At 32.4% G+C, this 20,239-nt stretch overlaps 1 protein-coding gene across 1 annotated transcript; it reads left to right on the top strand.

Moving 5' to 3' along the window:
- Nucleotides 1-1,651: 1,651 nt before the first annotated feature.
- On the top strand, nucleotides 1,652-19,439 carry LOC134283157 (receptor-type tyrosine-protein phosphatase alpha-like). The gene is made up of 17 exons (XM_062765615.1): nucleotides 1,652-1,782; nucleotides 1,967-2,152; nucleotides 2,656-2,853; nucleotides 2,947-3,123; nucleotides 3,225-3,419; nucleotides 3,654-3,890; nucleotides 4,213-4,293; nucleotides 5,195-5,300; nucleotides 13,408-13,648; nucleotides 14,067-14,154; nucleotides 14,306-14,382; nucleotides 14,502-14,538; nucleotides 14,775-14,875; nucleotides 15,138-15,257; nucleotides 15,827-15,972; nucleotides 17,314-17,449; nucleotides 19,311-19,439. Exons 1-17 carry the CDS (start codon nucleotides 1,704-1,706, stop codon nucleotides 19,392-19,394), a joined length of 2,289 nt encoding a protein of 762 aa, XP_062621599.1. The 5' UTR covers nucleotides 1,652-1,703; the 3' UTR covers nucleotides 19,395-19,439.
- Nucleotides 19,440-20,239: the final 800 nt, after the last annotated feature.

The raw sequence follows: 20,239 nt of genomic DNA, 5'->3' as shown, positions 1-20,239 counted from the left end.
GGATATTTTTAACAATAACACGAGATAAAAATTTTATGAGAAGCATTATGTTGAAAAATCTGTATAAAGGATATAAGATGATTCTGATTATTTCTAGTGACATTTTTCTTGGATTAAAAAGACAAAGACAAAATAAAAAAAATTAATATGAAAAAATTGAATGTAGATATCACTTTGAAATTAGAATATTTAAGAATGATGTACTAACAATATTTAATTACAGAAATAATTGCAAGCACAGAGATGGGTTGTAGTCCTTCAAATGTTTATCTAGACATTGTTTATTTGTACAGCCTGTACACTTATATAAAATCATGTTTTATGGTTGTACAACTTCAACTTCACAGACTTGCACGTAGGCATATTTTTCATGAAGCGCGTAAGCGCTTCATGAAGTGTGACAAGCCTAACAAGCCTGTGTGATTCACACACCAATAACTCACACCAAACTGAAAAAAAATTCCATAAAAAACTAATCTATTTACTGTATTAATGCTGTTCAAAATGTATTAATGTTTATGCTCGCTGATTTGAACACATTACTTGTCTGATTTGCTTTTGGTCACCTTGTGTTTTATATGATCTTTATGTCGTATTATCCTAGGTGAATAGTACCACTATGATAGTGGGAAAATACGGGTATTAAAGTGCAAGACATTAATAATGCTCCAGCTAATAATTTTAATTTTTATGTAATGTTTTAATACATATGGTTTATTTTATTCAGCGCTTTCTTTTGATTTCCTTTCTTTTTCAATTTTGTTCAGTTTTTCCAGTAATCAAGTTAAAATTAAGTAGTCAGCGGACGAAAACCACACATCACCGTTGAATCGTGAATATGTGGTAGAAGATCAAACTCTACGAATTTATCAATTATTTGTAAAATAAAACATTGTCTCGTATTGAAAACATGACTCCCATCAATTGAGTTTTTTGAATACTTCATATGCATGCAATGGAATTGTAAAAATCAGATCAAACTTTCTCTCTGCATTTTCCTTACAATAAATTACGTTGTACTCTATTCTAATAAAGGTTTAGAGTCTGACGACCCTCTACTTAGATATCTGTTTAGTATCTCACCAAAGTAAATGGCAAATTAATCATGACATTCATCATCTTATGGCTTTTAAGCTGTAGTCAAAATACCTTAGATATATATAAAGCTAACCGGATTTATGTACTGGTCATGATATTGATTTAAACGTTCGATATAATATACTAAATTTCCTCCTCTGACATCATGCATTAAAGTCTATTAGGTACTTTATTTTCTATGTGGAAACTTGTAAGAGTAACAATTTTTAAATGACAAATATTTGGAAAAAATACATGTATATATCAGCGACCTTAAGGAACATGTTTTCTGACTTTGATTTATTATGTACATTAACACTAAATATTTCATTATATTGCTTTTCCTTTCTTTATAGCTTTCTTGGAATATTGTAGGAAACATGAAAAAATAATGTAGTGTAGATGCAGGTGTATATAAACAGGAATTGTGTACTTAAAAATATGCATGAAAATTAGCAAAACTGATTCAAAGTCATAATCTTCCGTATAAATTTATCATTCGCTCATAGATGAGGCACTTTCTGTGTGAAACCCTGTGCACATACGGAAACACTGACAGTAAATAAAAATACTTTGAACTGATGGCACGTTTTATGTTGATCCTCATGTAGAAAAATATCTATATAATGCCATCAGTTTTAAAGGTCCTCAATCTCGTGGTGTACTTATGCACATCTTTATTTTTATTTGAAAATTTCACAAAAGGTACGTATTTACTCTTTCTATTTTTTGTTATTATAAAAACAAATGTCAAAAAAAAAAAAATTCAAAAAAGCTGAATAGGTTTATAAGGCAATTAAGTCTTGAATTAACATTCATTTTATCTAAGTTCATAAAATTTGGCATATAAATGGTAATTTTTATTCAAAGTGTTTGGATTGTTTCAAAGGTAATACTCAGGATATAAAATATGAGGCACAGCAGTCGTCTACAAATGGATCCCATTCTGCACATTTCGCATGTGATGACGACATGGACACATTTTCTCTGACCAGGGATGACGTAAATACGAGCTGGTCATTGACACTTGAAAGACATTATACAATATTCTGGATTTTCCTGAGCATTAGTTGTGGTATGCTGAAAATGATCTGTGTTAAACATTTTCTGTGCCCTAAATCAAAGTTTGATTTCAAATCATAATTAATAATAATTAACTCCTTTTTAGATTAGATTTTTTATCATACTTCTGTTAATTAAAATGTTTCCTATATAAAGTTCAGAAGGTAAAATAACTATCTTTAATAGTTCACGCATAGTTTTTTGCTGTCTACCCTCGGAAAATTTTCATGCAGTTGTTGCCGCTAATTTTGATTTCCAGCGATAAATCTTTAAACTGATGATGTCATTGTGACTTCAGTAGCATTGTGACGTCATCAGGATTTCATATTATTCTTGCAAAATAATCTTATTCCAAAAAAATTCAAACATCGGGGAATAGTTCTCTCTCGCGGGTTTGATAAAAGAGCTATCCCACTCACACCCAGTGGATAAGTGTATAATATGTTTGATATCTGAGGGATTGGGCATACATTTAAATATTACCGGGTACGTTTAAATTAGATTTTTTTTCTACAGGAAAATATGATATCCATATACAGTACGACACCCATAAACCCCAACATTGTTCGCAGATTGTGAGAACGTGCGAAACAACTACCAAAAGTGAGATTGTCACTTGCAAACTCGATTCCTATGGACCTGTTGTAGGAAACAAAATAATCATCACAAGGCTTGACGATGGCGCAATACAAATTGATGAAATAAAACCAATAAGTATGAATCATAAAGCAATGTTTTACAACTGCTTTATAAATTGTAATCTAACATTGAGAGTGAAACAGTCTCTTTTCTTTTCTTAAAAATTAGTATTTGAACCTTGGATGATCCCGCTAAAGAGCCACACTGGTGGCATTGAAGGCAAAAAGGCTTTAGACGCTGATCTGAACACCAACTTTGTGACTGAAGAAAGGAACAATGCAGCATGGTATATGATGCTGAACACTAGTTACGAAATCAAATGGATACTTCTTCTTATCAGAGGAGGTAAGTTATTTAGGCTAAAATCTATCCAGTTTGTAAAAATAATATATCAAAAGATATTTTGGTACGACCTTATTATTATTTTTGTATTTTACATCAATAAGGAGAATATGAAGTGCACATATCTAAAACTTTACGGCATCTAAATACGTCGACCCTTTGCAAAAAACTGAAGTTTGATAATGCAGCAACAAAATACCACATTATAGTAGAGTGTTTTAAAAAAGTGGAAGGGAACTCTGTTGTAATCAGGAGAATCAACGAGGGTCCATTGTGGCTGTTTGAAGTGCATCCTATAAGTAATTATTTGTAATTTTGACAATAATAAATACTATGTGATCTTGTTTCATCCAGTAACCAAATTTTCTTCATTGTTAAAGCTGTTAAATGCACATTTAAAAATTGTTAAATGTCAGCTTGAAATTTTAACACACATTTTGATCAGAAATCCCTTTTTACTGATACAAAACTTCATTCAGTTATATCCTCTCTTTGAAATAATGTATGTAATACTTTTGAAATTTTGATTGTAGTTTGTCCTGCAAATCACTTTGGAATAAACTGTGCTAAATGTAGGAAGACATGTGTTTCCTGTAACCCTATATCTGGGGTATGCAACCAGTGCAGAGGATCTTTGTATGGTGATTATTGTCAACATCAATGTCCATTAACCTGCACTGTGATGAAATGTGACCAACAAACCGGACGTTGTCATAGTTGTAGAGAAGGTTACACTGGAAAATACTGTGATTTCCAAATCACGACCACCTGTAAATATCTATTTATTAATCTAACCTTTTAACAATAATGATCTTTTAGTCATTTCTTGTTGCATATTTTTTTTGTTCAAGATAGTGTATTGTTTCTGATATATTATGTGTTATAGATACAAACATTCAACGTAATGTGAAATAAGATTAGCACTGCCAATTTAAAATCTGAGTACGGCTATTTGCTAAATTAATACACACAATTCAAAATTCATGAGTTGCTTTGCTTGTATTCAGTTGCTACTAATATGTGTGTTTTTCTTCTATATTGTTTTGATTGCTTAAAGGTGATTTGTTCAATCATAAACATTGTTTTCTGTAGATAACAAAACTGAAGTGGTGACCATCAACACAGATTCTGAGCGGAACAAGCCTCGTACTGTTGTGATGGATGTTTACATAGGTATACACATTCTATATCATTATCTCAAACAATACGAATAACAAAGAAAAAAATGGGGATGCCTCGGTATTGAAATTCTTTTTTTTAAATATGAGACTTGAATATTGAGAGAATATTTAGATATTAAATACCCCTGTCCCTTATAAGAATGAATACACCAATCCTTAATTTTTGAAAAGATGGAAAGATATTTCTAATGTTTTGTAGAGTGATTGATTGATTGTATATTGTTAAATGTCCCGCTCGAGAATTTTTCACTCACATGGAGACATCACCAGTTGCCGGTGGAGAGCTACAAATTTTGTCCTATACTCGGCACTCAGGGCCATTGAGCAGGGAGGGTTCTTTTTTGTGCCAGCACCTACTGCGACACGGGACCTCGGTTTATACGGTCTCATCCGAAGGACCGGTCTCCACGTCCCACAGTGGGATTCGAACCCGCGACATAAGGATTGACTCCTTACTTCGCGACTCTAGAGCAGACGCTCTAACCACTGCGCCACGCGGGCTTTTGTAGAGTGTATGATTAGGCTTTCATACCCAAATTAGTTGAAAAAGTGTGCAAGAATTATTTAATTATGTTTTGTAAGTGGGTGCGTCACTTACCCTTATTTTGCACTAAAAGAATGTGTAGTACTTCATTAAATCATCAGATAATGTACGCCAGTCAGCCAAATAATTTGCAAAAACTAAACTTAACATATATTTCAATGGTGTGTAACATCATTGCAAATTTATCATTATGAGGGGATTGAAATCCGTAAAACAATGTACATGTAAGTATTGCGAGTTTCATATTGTGACGTCATAAAAGTTGTTTTTCCCACACTGTCAAACGTGTCATACCATCGACGTATATATGGACTCTTACGTATAAACAAAACAGATGCTTTTTCATCAGATGACAATAATGAAGGAGACCAAAATCAATTCCCAATCCTGTTGGTGACACTGAGTGCAGTGGTTGTTTTATTACTAGTGGTTGTCGTAATTCTTTTCGTATCAAGGTAAATTCTTAATTTGATATATATTAATATTATATTTCTCATTTACTCCAAGATCCCTGATTGCTTAAACTTGATCATATGATCAAAGTATATAATAGCATATTGACTTGATTTACTTATTATATATCTATTATGAAATACAAATTGACTTGATGTTTCTAAATTTGATGATGAAATAATTTTCTAAAACAACAGTATTGCTGAATTTGAAACAGCTAATACAGTTTACGACTTGATGTTTCTGAAAAAATCATACTTCAACTCTTGTTTATAATTTTGTTCTGTAATGATTAGTAAGACATAACTACATGTATGCCTTTAATAATGATCTACTTTATCATAAAATATAATGTTGTGTGGTTATTTTCCCAAAATGAATCACTACAAAATATAGGTTTAAAAAGAACCCTTTAAAATTTATTTAGTGATTTTTCCAAATACTTCTATTGGTAGATTATAGTTATCATAATTACATTAAAATTAATTTATTTTGATCTCTGTCTCTAAGTATTAAAACTGACAACAGAGATACATGTAATTTCTTGTTTGTTCCCATTACTTTAAACTGCATAAAATAATATAACAAATGTAGCCCTTTCGTTTGGTAAATCCATATATATATATATATATATATATATATATATATATATATATATATATATATATATATATATATATATACAGACCCTGAGACGTGCTACTACCCCACACGCTCGCTGCACGAACGGTACACGAACGCTACACGGTTTGCACGAAACGCTGCACGGTTTACACGAAACGCTACACGGTTTGCACGAAACGCTGCACGGTTTACACGAAACGCTTTGCACGAAAGGCTGCACGGTTTACACGAAAGGCTGCACGAAACGCTTTGTACACGTTTCTCACACGCTTTGTGCACGATCCTCGCACGGTTTGGCCTCGGTTTGGAATTTTCTACTCGGAATATCTCGGGCATTTTTACCTCTTTATCATTAATTGAATGAAAATCGCTCAAAAACCACATTAAGCATCTGTTTAAATTAAATTTAGTACACTTATATTATAAAAACCGATAGAAATATTCAATACTCTGACAGTTGTAATTAATTGATAAATAATTGTCAGTTCGAATTTATTTATTTATTTATCCAATTGTTTAAAAACGAAATGCCGATATCGCAAATGACAGTTTAATAAAATACAATTTTCATATACAGGTATTAGTCATTCATTTCAATGTAATATTTTTACGAGTATAATTTGATAAATTGATTTAATAAGTTGAACACAAATTCGATTTCTCACCGCAGGAATATAAACTCATTGATATTTAATAATATTGATTATATTGCATGTGTTTGATTTCCGTAGGCGGATTATTATTTTTTTATTTTGATTTTAAATTATAAATTAAATTTGCCTATATACTCTACTAACGATTATTGAAACATTTTTAAAGATTTTTTTTTACGCAAGCATTATCAATAGGAGGGAAACCGGTAAAGGGCATAAAGGGGGGGGGGTTAATGTGATCTATTAATCTATTCTATTCTCTTTCTACATGAAACTTATCAAATTACATCAGTATACCCATCATACTGTAAAATCCTTCATTTCAAAACAAGACTAAAAGTATGTTTGTATGTGTACATTTTTTAATAGTCGCGGTATTTGACCATACATTGTACATACAATATAGATCAATCTTTATACCGACATTCAGGTATATTACAAGAAAACTGAAATATCTTAGATGAAATAAAAAGTACGTGATTTATTAAACAAATAATATACATTTATTCATGAATTACTCCTAAGCTTTTCTTACATGATATTCATATAAAGCCTACCTGTTTTACTGTTTACGGCTAGAAAATCGGATTTACAAATAAAAGATGAAATCCGCTGATTTATAAGTTGTTCCCATCAAATAGTTATATAACTATTTTATTTTTTAAAAATCCAGTCGTAATTTCCAGATGTCATTAAGCCGTGAACTCAACATGTACGGTTATATCTGCGCATACATTTGATAACGAATTTAAACAAGAATAGAAAATAAAGCATTTTATTAAACTAACATTAGATTGAAAGCTACAACAAAAAATTAAAGACTGAACTGTCTAGTAATTTAATTTAACACCCACCCCCCTCGTTTATAAAGATATGGTCGTCAGTGCACGTGAATTAAAATTATAAAATCCATTTTTTGACAATAATGAGCAACAAGTTTTACAGACCCTGAGACGTGCTACTACCCCAAAAAAGCGTGTAACTTTCGTGCGCTTTCCGTTTCGTGCAAACCGTGTAGCGTTTCGTGTAAACCGTGCAGCGTTTCGTGCAAACCGTGTAGCGTTTCGTGTAAACCGTGCAGCGTTTCGTGTAAGCTCCAAAGCGTTTCGTGCAAACCGTGTAGCGAGCGTGCGAGAAACGTGTGAGAAACGTGCGACTTTCGTGTAAGAACCGTGTGAGAAACGTGTGACTTTCGTGCAAGATTCATTCGGAAGTCATTTCATTTTAAATATGGCTATCGATGGGTCAGGATGTCAAATTGTATTAGTATTTTATAATTGAATTAGTTATGCTTGTGATATTTTAAGAGTAAAAACAAAAACATGGAACAACAAAATGAAATTACACGGTAATGTATAAAGTATATATTTGTTTGTTTTCTTTTTCTTCTAAAGAAAATGTGTTCAAATTAATCAACTATATACAATAATTTAAAGGGCATTGAATTCCATATACTATCAACGCGATCATGCCCTCTTAAATATTTTTTTTCTCAAAAAAGAAAGAAATACAGGTATTATTTTTTTATTTAAAGCAAAAATATATCTTAACTCGGCTCTTGTATTTACATTTTAAGTACGCAAAAGAAAGTTTTGAAATAATGTATCATTTAATACCATTTAATACATAAAATTTGTTGCTCATTATTGTCAAATAAATGGATTATAATTTGAATTTACATGCACTGACAAGCGCATGTTTAGAAACGGAGGAGGGGGGGGGGGGTAAATTTAATTACTAGTACAGTCTTTCATTTCTTGTAACTTTCAGTCTAATGTTAGTTTAAATAAATGCTTCATTTTATATTTTTTTTAAAAAATCTTTTGTTAAATGAGTGCGTAGATAAATCCCTTAAAAATATATTGGAATCTTCTTTCCGCCTTTGAACTGTGATCAAGGTAATTTACAACAGCGATCACGGGCTCCGAGTACATGGCAACTGAAAACCTGTTCTGATATATGTACATGTTGAGTTCACTTACTGACACCTGAAAATTATGACTTTTTTTATTTCTTTGAAAGAAAATAGTTCTATAAATATTTAATGGATACAACTTATATATAAGCGGATTTCATCTTTTATTTGTAAATCCGAATTTCTAGCCGTAAACAGTAAAAATAAACAGAACTGATTTGATAGTCTTTTCATGAATATCTTGTAAGAAAAGTTCAAGAGTAAATCATGAATATTTGTATATTATTTGTTTTATAAATCACGTACATGTAATATACCTGAAAGCCGATGTAAAGATCATTCTACATTGTATGTACAATGTATAGTCAAATGCCGCGACTTTTAATTACTGTACACATATATACATACGTCTAGTCGGGTTTTGAAATGAAGGATTTTACAGTATGATGAGTATACCGATGTTATTTGATAAGCCTCATGTAAAAAGAGAAAGAGAATAAAAATAGATTAAGACATCACATTTACCCCCCCCCCCCCCACACACACACCTTTACTGGTTTCCCTGCTATAGATAATGCTTAAAGGTAAGATTAAAAAAAAATCTTTAAAAATGGATCAATAATCGTTAGAAGAGTATACAGGAAAATTTTATAACTAAATCAAAATCAAGAAAAATAATCCGCCTACGGAAATCAAGCACAATATAATCAATACTAAATGTATTTAAAATCAATGAGTTCATATTCCTTCAGTAAGAAATCGATTTTTTGTATAATTTATTAAACTATTTAAATGCAAGAAAAATGAATAAATGACTAATACATAAAAATTGTATTTTAGCAAACAGTCATTCATGATATCGGCATTTCGTTTTTTAACATTTGGATAAATAAATAAATACGAAATGGCAATTATTTATTAATTAATTACAACTGTAAGAGTATTTAATATTTCTATCTGTTTATATGACACAAGTGTACTGATATCAAATTTTACAACTGCTAAATGTGGCTTTGCGAAAGATTTCCATATACTCGGTAATTAATGATAAAACCGCAATAATGTCTGAGATATTCCGAGTAGAAAATCCAAACCGAGGCCAAAACGTGCGAGAATCGTGTACAAAGCGTGTGAGAAACGTGTACAAAGCGTTTCGTGCAGCCTTTCGTGTAAACCGTGCAGCCTTTCGTGCAAAGCGTTTCGTGTAAACCGTGTAGCGTTTCGTGAAAACCGTGTAGCGTTTCGTGTAAACCGTGCAGCGTTTCGTGCAAACCGTGTAGCGTTCGTGTACCGTTCGTGCAGCGAGCGTGTGGGGTAGTAGCACGTCTCAGGGTCTGTATGTATTAAAAGATATTAAATGACGCATCGTTTCAAATGTAAAGACAAGAGCGGAGTCCTGATATATTTTTAATTTAAATTAAAAAAAAAAAGAATATTACCGGTATTTCTTTCTTTCTTTGAGAAAAAAAATGTTTAAGAGGCCACGATCGCGTTGATACATGTAGTATATTGAATACAATGCCCTTAAAATTGTTGTACATAGCTGATTTATTTGAACACATTTTCTATAGAAGGAAAAGAAATCAAACAAATATAAATCATACATTACCGTTTAATTTAATTTTGTTGTTCCATTTTCTTTTTTATTTTTACTCCAATAATTTTAATTCAATTATAAAATACTAATAGAATTTTACATCCTGACCCATCGATAGCCATTTGACTTCCGAATGAATCTTACACGATTCTTGCACGAATGTCGCACGTTTCTCACACGGTTCTTACACGAAAGTCGCACGTTTCTCACACGCTTTTCGCACGCTCGCTACACGGTTTGCACGAAACGCTTTGGAGCTTACACGAAACGCTGCACGGTTTACACGAAACGCTACACGGTTTGCACGAAACGCTGCACGGTTTACACGAAACGCTACACGGTTTGCGCGAAACGGAAAACACACGAAAGCCACACGCTTTTTTGGGGTAGTAGCACGTCTCAGGGTCTGTATGTATATATATATATATATATATATATATATATATATATATATATATATATATATATATATATATATATATTAGTGTTGGCAAATCGGACGATTTTTATTAACCGGTTACTCGCTTAATCTTCCGATCGAGTACCCGGTTACTCGGATGAATTTTTGTTGTAGTTTCCGTATTTATTATTGATCTCAGCCTTTTACATATTGATAGAAGGAAATAATAAATGTTACATATATGAACTTTATTTACAAATACAAACTCCAAAAACAGAATATCTTCGAAGAATTTTGATTTTAAATGTCACTTGAAACGGGGAATTTGTTTTTGTTTAAGAAATGATTTTATCGACACCCGAAGATATGTGTCGGGATCGAGAATTAATATACCCTGTAACACTTTGTAATTACTGGTTATATTTGTTGAGTTTCATGCTAGTCACAGCTGGTTATCGAATTATTTTTCAATCTTATGTGATTTAGCATATTTGTAGTTCCGCCCGTATACGACAACTCCGATTCACAGAGATTTCGAGTCAGTCGTTCGTAAACAATATTTCCACACTTTAGATGTTTGCGGCGGCATCTTGTTAAGTATGTTCCTCTGGCTAACACAGGTCTAAATGAGGTACAGATGTATTTATAACTCAGGTCTTCAAAACGTGTACCCCCTGGCAATTAAAGTCATCAATTAAACTAATCAAAACAAATCGATCCGATTTGTGAACCACTAGAGCAAGCCCAACGGTAATTAAATTAGGGAAATGTGTCAATATACATTTACAAATAACAAAAAATAATTTTTTTTTTACGTATTTACTATGAAAAATGCATTTTTATCCGAGTAACCGATTAGCAGTTTTACTAACCGATACTCGCATCGTTCGACGGTTAACCGGTTAACCGGGTACTCGTTGCCAACACTAATATATATATATATATATATATATATATATATATATATATATATATATATATATATATCGACTTCAAAGAAACGCATAATTATTGACTTCGCACGTCGAGCTCGCTCGATAAGCATTTCCCTATAATCGATATATCTATGGGTCGACCTTATCAAAAGACTATATTAATATCATATACCTACCTGTGTAACACTCAATTTTACTGTTGTGTTTACACAATCACATGATGTAGTGATTCCACTTTCCGGATAACCGCACTGTAGATTTCTGAATCTATATCACCAATATCTGAAACTGATGACGTAGTTCACAGAAAAGTAACGTTTTTTGCGCATCTAAATGTTTCCTGACAATATGCTTTGTAAAATTGACAGATATAATATTCTCCATCTCTTAAGTTTTTTTTAATATATTTTGCAAGTGGTTAGGGGGTATATAAAAATTATCATTAGGCCTACAACTGATACTTGAACCGAAGGGTCGTATCATGTCTCCTTGTCAGGCACGGATCATCACATTAAACTAGACGCTTTTCATCTCCATTGATCCTCTGATCCATACCTGTCAACTCAACGTGATAGGACTGTTGCAACCGCTATTGAAATAACGACCACTATTGAAATAATTATATCAAGAGTGCATTTCAATAATAAACATAGGTAATAACTACTATTGAAATACAACCACTATTGAAATAATTATATCAATAGTGGTTGAGAGTGCATTTCAATAATAAACATAGGTAATAACTACTATTGAAATACAACCACTATTGAAATAATTATATCAATAGTGGTTGAGAGTGCATTTCAATAATAAACATAGGTAATAACCACTATTGAAATACAACCGCTATTGAAATAATTATATCAATAGTGGTTGAGAGTGCATTTCAATAATAAACATAGGTAATAACTACTATTGAAATACAACCACTATTGAAATAATTATATCAATAGTGGTTGAGAGTGCATTTCCATTTCTATAACAAACATAGGTAATAACCACCATTGATTTATTCATTTCATTAGTGGTTGAGATGCATGTCAGTAACAAACATAGGTAATAACCACTATTGAAATACGACCACTATTGAAATAATTATTTCAATAGTGGTTGAGAGTGCATTTCAATAACAAACATAGATAGTAAACACTATTGAAATACGACTACTATTGAAATGATTATCTCGATAGTGGGTGAGATTCATTTCAATAACAAACGTAGGTTGCAACCACTAGTGAAATAATGTTCACCTTAGAAATAAAGATTTCAATATAGATAAAATTATTTATTTCAATAGTGCTTTGAATAATGAATCCAATATATATTGAAATAATTATTTTAAACATTGCTGACGTGGTGAAACTTTTCTTTCTTTAGTGGTAGTATTTCAATAGTGGTTGAAACCTATGGTTATTATATTGAAATGCACTCTCACCAACTATTAAATAGTTATTTCAGTAGTGCTCGTATTTCAATAGTGGTTGAAACCTATGGTTATTATATAGATCTGCACTCTCACCCACTATCAAATAATTATTTCAGTAGTGCTCATATTTTAATAGTGGTTGAAACCTATGGTAATTATATAGAAATACAATTATTTCAATAGTGGTCGTATTTCAATAGTGTTTACTAATTTTGTCTGTTCTTGAATTGCACTCTCAGCCACTATTGATATAATTATTTCAATAGTGGTCATATTTCAATAGTGGTTACTAACTATGTATGCTATTGAAATGCACTCTTAACCACTATTGATATAATCATTTCAATAGTGGTCGTATTTCAATAGTGGTTACTAACTATGTTCGCTATTGAAATGCAATCTTATCCACTATTGATATGATTATTTCAATAGTGGTCGTTGTTTCAATAGTGGTTGCAACATAGGACCCTTCAGATCAAATTACTGTTTTGATAATATATATTTTACAATGAAAAGAAATAAAATAGAATTTCAAGCTTAATTTTTTTTTATGTTAAAGGTGGAATAATCTAAGGTCAAAAAAAGATAAGAAATGTCCCCCTCCAAAGAATCTTCCAAGATCGGAGTCGAAAAATGAGTCAGAGTTAGAGGAGATCCCTCAAAACGAGGCTGGATATGCAGAAGAAGAAGTTATTGTCGTAGAATACAGTAATTTGACGTCACAAAGGGTTTCAAAAGAGCAGTTTATCGAGGAGTTCCCGGAGAGAAAACGCAATGGTACACTACAAAAGGAATTTAATGTATGTGGCAATATCAGTCTTATCAGTTTATCATATATATTAAGTTACAGTTTAAGAATTTTATTAAATAAAATAATGCAGGAGAGGTGAAACGACGAAAAAATGACCCCCGTAGAATATTAACAGGGGGTCATTTTTGTACGTAGAAATTTGACCCTCTGGTCAATATTCTACGGGGGTCACTTTTTGTCGTCGCACAGGCACTTGGTTTTATTATGTAAAAACTGTAACAGAGAGACTTTTTCTTCCAGCAGCTAAACATGACAATTAATACTATATTTAGAATTGTAATTAAAGCAATACCGAAATCTATTGTCGTTACACTATGGGGTGACATTTACGTTCTGAAGCAAATATAAAAACATTGAGTCAATATCTAATAAAGAAAGAAAGATATTATAGTTCTTTTTTATCATAGGACCTTCCAAGTGGACTGCTAGAATCCTACTCAAACGCACTTAAGATTTCAAACAGGAGCGGTAACAGATACAAAGAAATTTATCCCTGTGAGTTTAGTCTTTGAATTTTACTTCAGAATAACATTTGTTTTTGCGAATAAGAAAACGTGATTCATTATACATTTGCATACAATAAATGGTCTGCGTGAACAATTTCAATCCGTTTAACAAGTTTTATCTTACTTTATTTTTTTTTCAGATGACTATAATCGTGTAAAGTTAATCAGAACAGAAGATAATAAAGACGATGATTTTGTTAATGCTTCATACATTCATGTCAGTGTAAATTAAACTCTTCAGATATGTTTCTGTGTCACATATCTGTCTTGTAATTTTCCTACGGAAGTATATATTTCGATTCTTGTTGTTATATATAGCATATTTACTTGTTTTAGGGTTTCGTCAAAGAACGTGCTTACATAGCTGCACAAGGTTCACCGTTTTATTTTTGAAAACAAAGTTTAATTTCCTCAAAGTTTATATATATTGCTAAACTACAGAGAAATTTAATTACTTTTAGAAAATTTATCTATTTTGAAAAAATATTATGAATTTTGATAGCATCCTGTGTAACAGGCATGTTACTCAAGTATTGGCAACTGATAATTGATTAAGTACACATGTAAATTTTAATGATGAATGATTCATATTTATTTTTAATGCAACAGGTCCTTTCAATCCCAAAACATTAGAGGATTTCTGGACCGTAATATGGCAGAACGACTCAACGAGAATTGTTATGCTGACCAGTCTGTACGAAGGAGATAAGGTCCTTAATTATTATTATATAAAACTGATACATACAATAACAAACCCTCTGTTTAGCTTAAAAGTATGAGAGAAAAAGTTAAATATGCATATAGAAAATGTTTTTGTAATGTATCTGTATGTTCTTTCTTATTAGTCAGAAGGCATGAAATGCATGGTCCTAATATAAATGTGTATGATTTCGTTGACATAAAATGGCATTTTAACGTTTAAACTTTTAGGAAAGATTATAATGCGGTTTGCATTTTACTTCCTCTTTTTAGATGAAGTGTCTGAAGTACTGGCCTGACACAGATCTGGACATTGGTCCATACACCATTAGACTGGACACAGTGGATGTGTATGACAACTACATCTTGCGCTATTTGATCGTTTATTGTCAGGTTAGCTGCATATTAACAATATTGTCTTGTATCATTCAAAAGCCTAAAAAAAAAATGAGTTATATGTAGTGTCTATAGCTTGACATTAATGACTTATCATTTTGAGAATATATTTTTGAGGGGGTTTATGTCCGCATGAACGTTTGCAATGTGAAAATGGTACTTTATTTGAAGGAAGGGGATGATTTGAATTCATATTAAAAAAACATTAAGGTTAATTGAGTTTTTAGATATATATTCGTTTTATGGAAATATCATTATGTATATCAGCAAAGTCCTTGTTATGAACTTAAAAATTAAAATTATAAAGTTTGAGTTCATCTGTTTCTTTGGAGTGACTCCAATACATAATGGAATCAAAACATCTACCTCCGATTGGAATATAAATTGAAGTGTACAAAGTCTAAAAATTAATTGAATAATAATTTGAAAGTTCGTGTTGTCATGCTCCTTTTTTGTATTGTTTTATGGATTTCTGAGCTTGTATATTGTTTGTTTGTTATCTAAATATATTACATTCTACACAGCAGTTCTGTATTTTACCCCAATGTTCTTCTCTAATTGGTCAGGAAGAAGAAAAAAGAGTGACACAGTTTCATTTCACCACGTGGCCCGACAACTCTGTTCCAGAGGAGTTGACGTCACTCATCTGCTTCCGGAATTTAGTTAAGAATGGTATGATGTCATCAGACGGACCAATTGTTGTTCACTGCAGGTAAATACATGGAAATGTATAAAACATAAAAGGTTGAGATATAACAATGCTCAATATTGGGTATCCAGTGTAGATCAAATACAGGTCACGATTAGAGGAACACTTATCAGAAAATTTGTAAATAGCGGAAGTGGAGCAAAGACCTCTTGTCGACCAGACAAAACTTCGCAAGCCCTCTGTTGTGATAGATTTATACGTTCTCAATTAGTATAAAATAAGATTTATAACATGTTGATTGGTAATAAATATGCCGAATAAAGACTTGATATAATGTTATTGTAAAGGAAATCACTACAGCTTAAATTTTGGAAATCATAGTTTTTATATTAACAGAGATTGTAACATCATTTTTTTTTTATTATATTGTCTCGATATTGAAGCAGTTTAGAGACATTTTAACCTTGTGCAAATGATTATGGAATGCTTGTATAAGCACTGTCTAGTTTGTTTTCTATATTTGGTCATTAATGATGGTTAGAAATTAGTGAAAATTTGTATAATGAGCGAAACCGTTTTGGAATTATCCAACTTTCAGCTGTCATTTAATGACCGAGTCATACCAGACAAACTAGAATATGATTCTCATATATCTTTAAAAAAGTAACCAGAAACCAAATTCCCTGCCAAATATAAAATTGAAATACCAGATGTATGCTGCGCAATTTTCATTTGATTCCACAATTAATAAGTCATCGTCTAAATAGCGATAATGAGCAACGTAAACGCTATATTTTTTTAAATATAAAAACATTAATATTTATACCTAATACTGGCAGTTTCCAGACGCATAATAAGTGTCTATTATTCTATATCTGATTATTCAAAATATCGAATAGGAACTAGAACTTTTGAGAAAAATGTTTGTATCTTGGAAGTTTTTAGTAGCAAGTATTTTCATTCATTTCCTTGTTTTGTGCATTTTAGTAAGTTTGGTGTATTTGGTTACATCGTACTCAAAGTCTGGATTCACTGCTTGACATTCATACACGGTACTTGACATATCAAGTAGCGAGCTCGTGAACGTGATTGAAATTGTCACACAGTATTAGAAAATAAACATACATGTACATGTATTTACATATTTCTTTCAAATAATTAAAAAGTTTGAAATGCAGATATTTTTAATAGAAGTTTAAAATGTACAAATTTCTAAATTAAATCATTTAATTATTTCATTTCATTAAATCATGAATTTTATTAAAGTAACCTATGCAATACTTTTACTACTGTAAGTACATGTTTGTTGTCATATGATTGATTGATTGTATATTGTCATATGAATACTGTTAATAAATCATTCGAAGAGTCTTACTGAAAATAACACGCGCTTTTTTATTGCAGCGCAGGGATTGGTAGAACAGGGACATTTATCGCCCTTGATTATCTCCTGGAAGAGGGCGCTGCTGAGCAGACGATTGACGTCAAAGGATATATAGCTGCTCTTAGACATCAACGCGGGAAATCTATACAGACATGCGTAAGATCTCTTTATATTCAAATTCGATGAAATATATAATTTACCTGACAATGGTGACTATCTTGACTACTACCACGTTTTAATTTTTAAACGTTTTCATTTCCTCTATAGTTAAATAAATTTAATTGTAAATAAAGCCCACCCACTCTCATCACCTTGTCATCAAAGATTTATTATGAAAGTAGGTTTTGGAGCTATTCGTATTGTGATATAATAATGATTGAAGATATTTTATCAAAATTTCATTTTACTCCGGCTTTTTAGCTCACCTGAGCCGAAGGCTCAAGTGAGCTTTTCTGATCACATTTTGTCCGGCGTCCGTCTGCCTGTCTGCCTGTCCGTCCGTCCGTCCGTCTGTCCGTCTGTCTGTAAACTTTTCACATTTTCGACTTCTTCTCAAGAACCGCTGGGCTAATTTCAACCAAACTTGCCACAAAGTATCCTTTGGTAAAGGGGATTCAAGTTTGTTCAAATGAAGGGCACGCCCTCATTCAAGGGGAGATAATTGGGAATTAATGAAAATTTGGTGGCATGTTTTAAAAATCTTCTTCTCAAGAACCACTGTGCCAGGAAAGATGAAACTTATGGGGAAACATCCTCAGGTAATGTAGATTCAAATTTGTTCAAATCATGACCCCCAGGGGTAGGGCGGGGCCAAAATGGCCGATCAAAGTTTTACATAGAAGTATATAGGAAATTTCTTTCAAAATCTTCTCCTCAAGAACAACAAAGCCATAATTGATCATATCTATATGGAAGTATCGTCAGGTGGTGTAGATTCAAGTTTGTTCAAATAATGACCCCCAGGGGTAGGGCGGGACCAAAATGGCCGACCAAAGTTTTACATAGAAATATATATGTTAATTCTTTAAAAATCTTCTTATCAAGAATAGCAAAGCCATAATTGATCATATTTATATGGAAGCATCCTCAAGTAGTGTAGACTCAAGTTATTTCAAATAATGACCCCCAGGGGTAGGGCGGGGCCAAAATGGCCAACCAAATTTTTACATAGAAATGTATAGGAAAATTCTTTAAAAATCTTCTTCTCAAGAATAGCAAAGCCATAATTGATCATATTTATATGGAAGCATCCTCAGGTAGTGTAGATTCAAGTTTGTTCAAATCATGACCCCCAGGGGTAGGGCGGGGCCAAAATGGCCAACCAAAGCTTTACATAGAAATATATAGGAAAATTCTTTAAAAACTTCTTCTCAAGAATAGCAAAGCCGTTATTAATCATATTTATATGGAAGCATCCTAAGGTAGTGTAGATTCAAATTTGTTCAAACAATGACCCCCAGGGGTACGGCGGGGCCAAAATCCAAAATGGCCGACCAAAGTTGTACATAGAAATGTGTAGGAAAATTCTTTAAAAATCTTCTTCTCAAGAATAGCATAGCCATAATTGATCATATTTATATGGAAGCATCCTCAGGTAGTGTAGATTCAAGTTTGTTCAAATCATGACCCCCAGGGGTAGGGCGGGGCCAAAATGGCCAACCAAAGTTTTACATAGAAATATATAGGAAAATTCTTTAAAAATCTTCTTCTCAAGAATAGCAAAGCCATAATTGATCATATTTATATGGAAGCATCCTCAGGTAGTGTAGATTCAAGTTTGTTCAAATCATGACCCCCAGGGGTAGGGCGGGGCCAAAATGGCCAACCAAAGTTTTACATAGAAATACATATATAGGAAAATTCTTTAAAATTCTTCTCAAGAATAGCAAAGCCATGATTGGTCTTGGGACTAGTTTTGGATTTTAGCTTTTCAAGTATAAACCAATTCTGCTTTTTCCTAGCCACAGTGCTCAGGTGAGCGATGTGGCCCATGGGCCTCTTGTTTCAATACTTTTAGGAGCAGTATATCTTCCTGCATGACTCACTGATAGAAGGATTCACAAATAACAGTGCTCGCAGGAGCGTGTTGTCGGTACTTTAAAACCATATTGGAGTACTGTGTGAACTGTCCATTGTTTTTTGTTTTGTTTTTGTTTTTGTTTTTGTTTTTTTGAGGGGGGGGGTTGTCTGTTGCTTTACGTTATTCTCTAGAATTTTTCACGTATATGGAGGTGTCATTTCTTTTGGTGGAAGGCTGCACATTTATTCCTGTAACCGACAGTCAGGACTATAACGTTGTAATGGATAAAAAAGACTATTGGGTCGTTAGGGAATTTTTTCGTAGCAACACCTACGGCGACACGGGACCTCAATTGACACGGCCTCATCCGTAAAGCCGATCTCCACGTTCCGAAGTGGATTTAAACCCGTGATTTAAGGACATTTGCTAGTCAAGTTTATCCGTAGAAAAAACGTTTATATCATGGGTTTATTCACTTATAAAACTGTAATTGAGAGTGATCTCCCGTATAGAATTCTCTATGAAATGAAAACCAACAAAGCGTATTTTACAGAGGTAAACAAAAGCACATGTGCTTCCTTCAACGAGTAGAATCATCTCTACAGTAGGAAAGAAATACGGTGATTGTTTTGTTGTACATTGTGTTCAGGGACAGACAGTAAACAGTGGTCAACAGACCGTTATTTACCGTATACCCATGCTGGGAAGGACAATCACAAGATATGACAAATGCCGAGAACCTGTAACTGAATGAGGTCGTGCGAAGGAGGCAACATTTACATGAAATAACTGTAAACAAATATAAAACAAGTCTATGCCAATATTTTTATGAAAATTTGTTTCCAATATGGTAAATTACTTAATATAACCAGTCAAACAGTTTTTACCATTATGAATACGAATTAGATTCTAAGGGAAGTAACTCT

Source organism: Saccostrea cucullata, unplaced genomic scaffold, assembly GCF_032062105.1.
Source record: "Saccostrea cucullata isolate Sc308-1 unplaced genomic scaffold, CSIRO_AGI_Scuc_v1 ctg3961, whole genome shotgun sequence".
Taxonomy (NCBI): domain Eukaryota; kingdom Metazoa; phylum Mollusca; class Bivalvia; order Ostreida; family Ostreidae; genus Saccostrea; species Saccostrea cuccullata.
This window is presented reverse-complemented; position numbering and strand designations above follow the sequence as displayed.

Coding starts and splice junctions, on each gene's coding strand:
- LOC134283157 (XM_062765615.1), top strand. CDS start 1,704: ATGCCATCAGTTTTAAAGGTCCTCAATCTCGTGGTGTACTTATGCACA. Junction 14,155..14,305: donor ATACAAAGAAATTTATCCCT/GTGAGTTTAGTC, acceptor TTTTTTTTTCAG/ATGACTATAATCGTGTAAAG. Junction 15,973..17,313: donor CCAATTGTTGTTCACTGCAG/GTAAATACATGG, acceptor TTTTTATTGCAG/CGCAGGGATTGGTAGAACAG.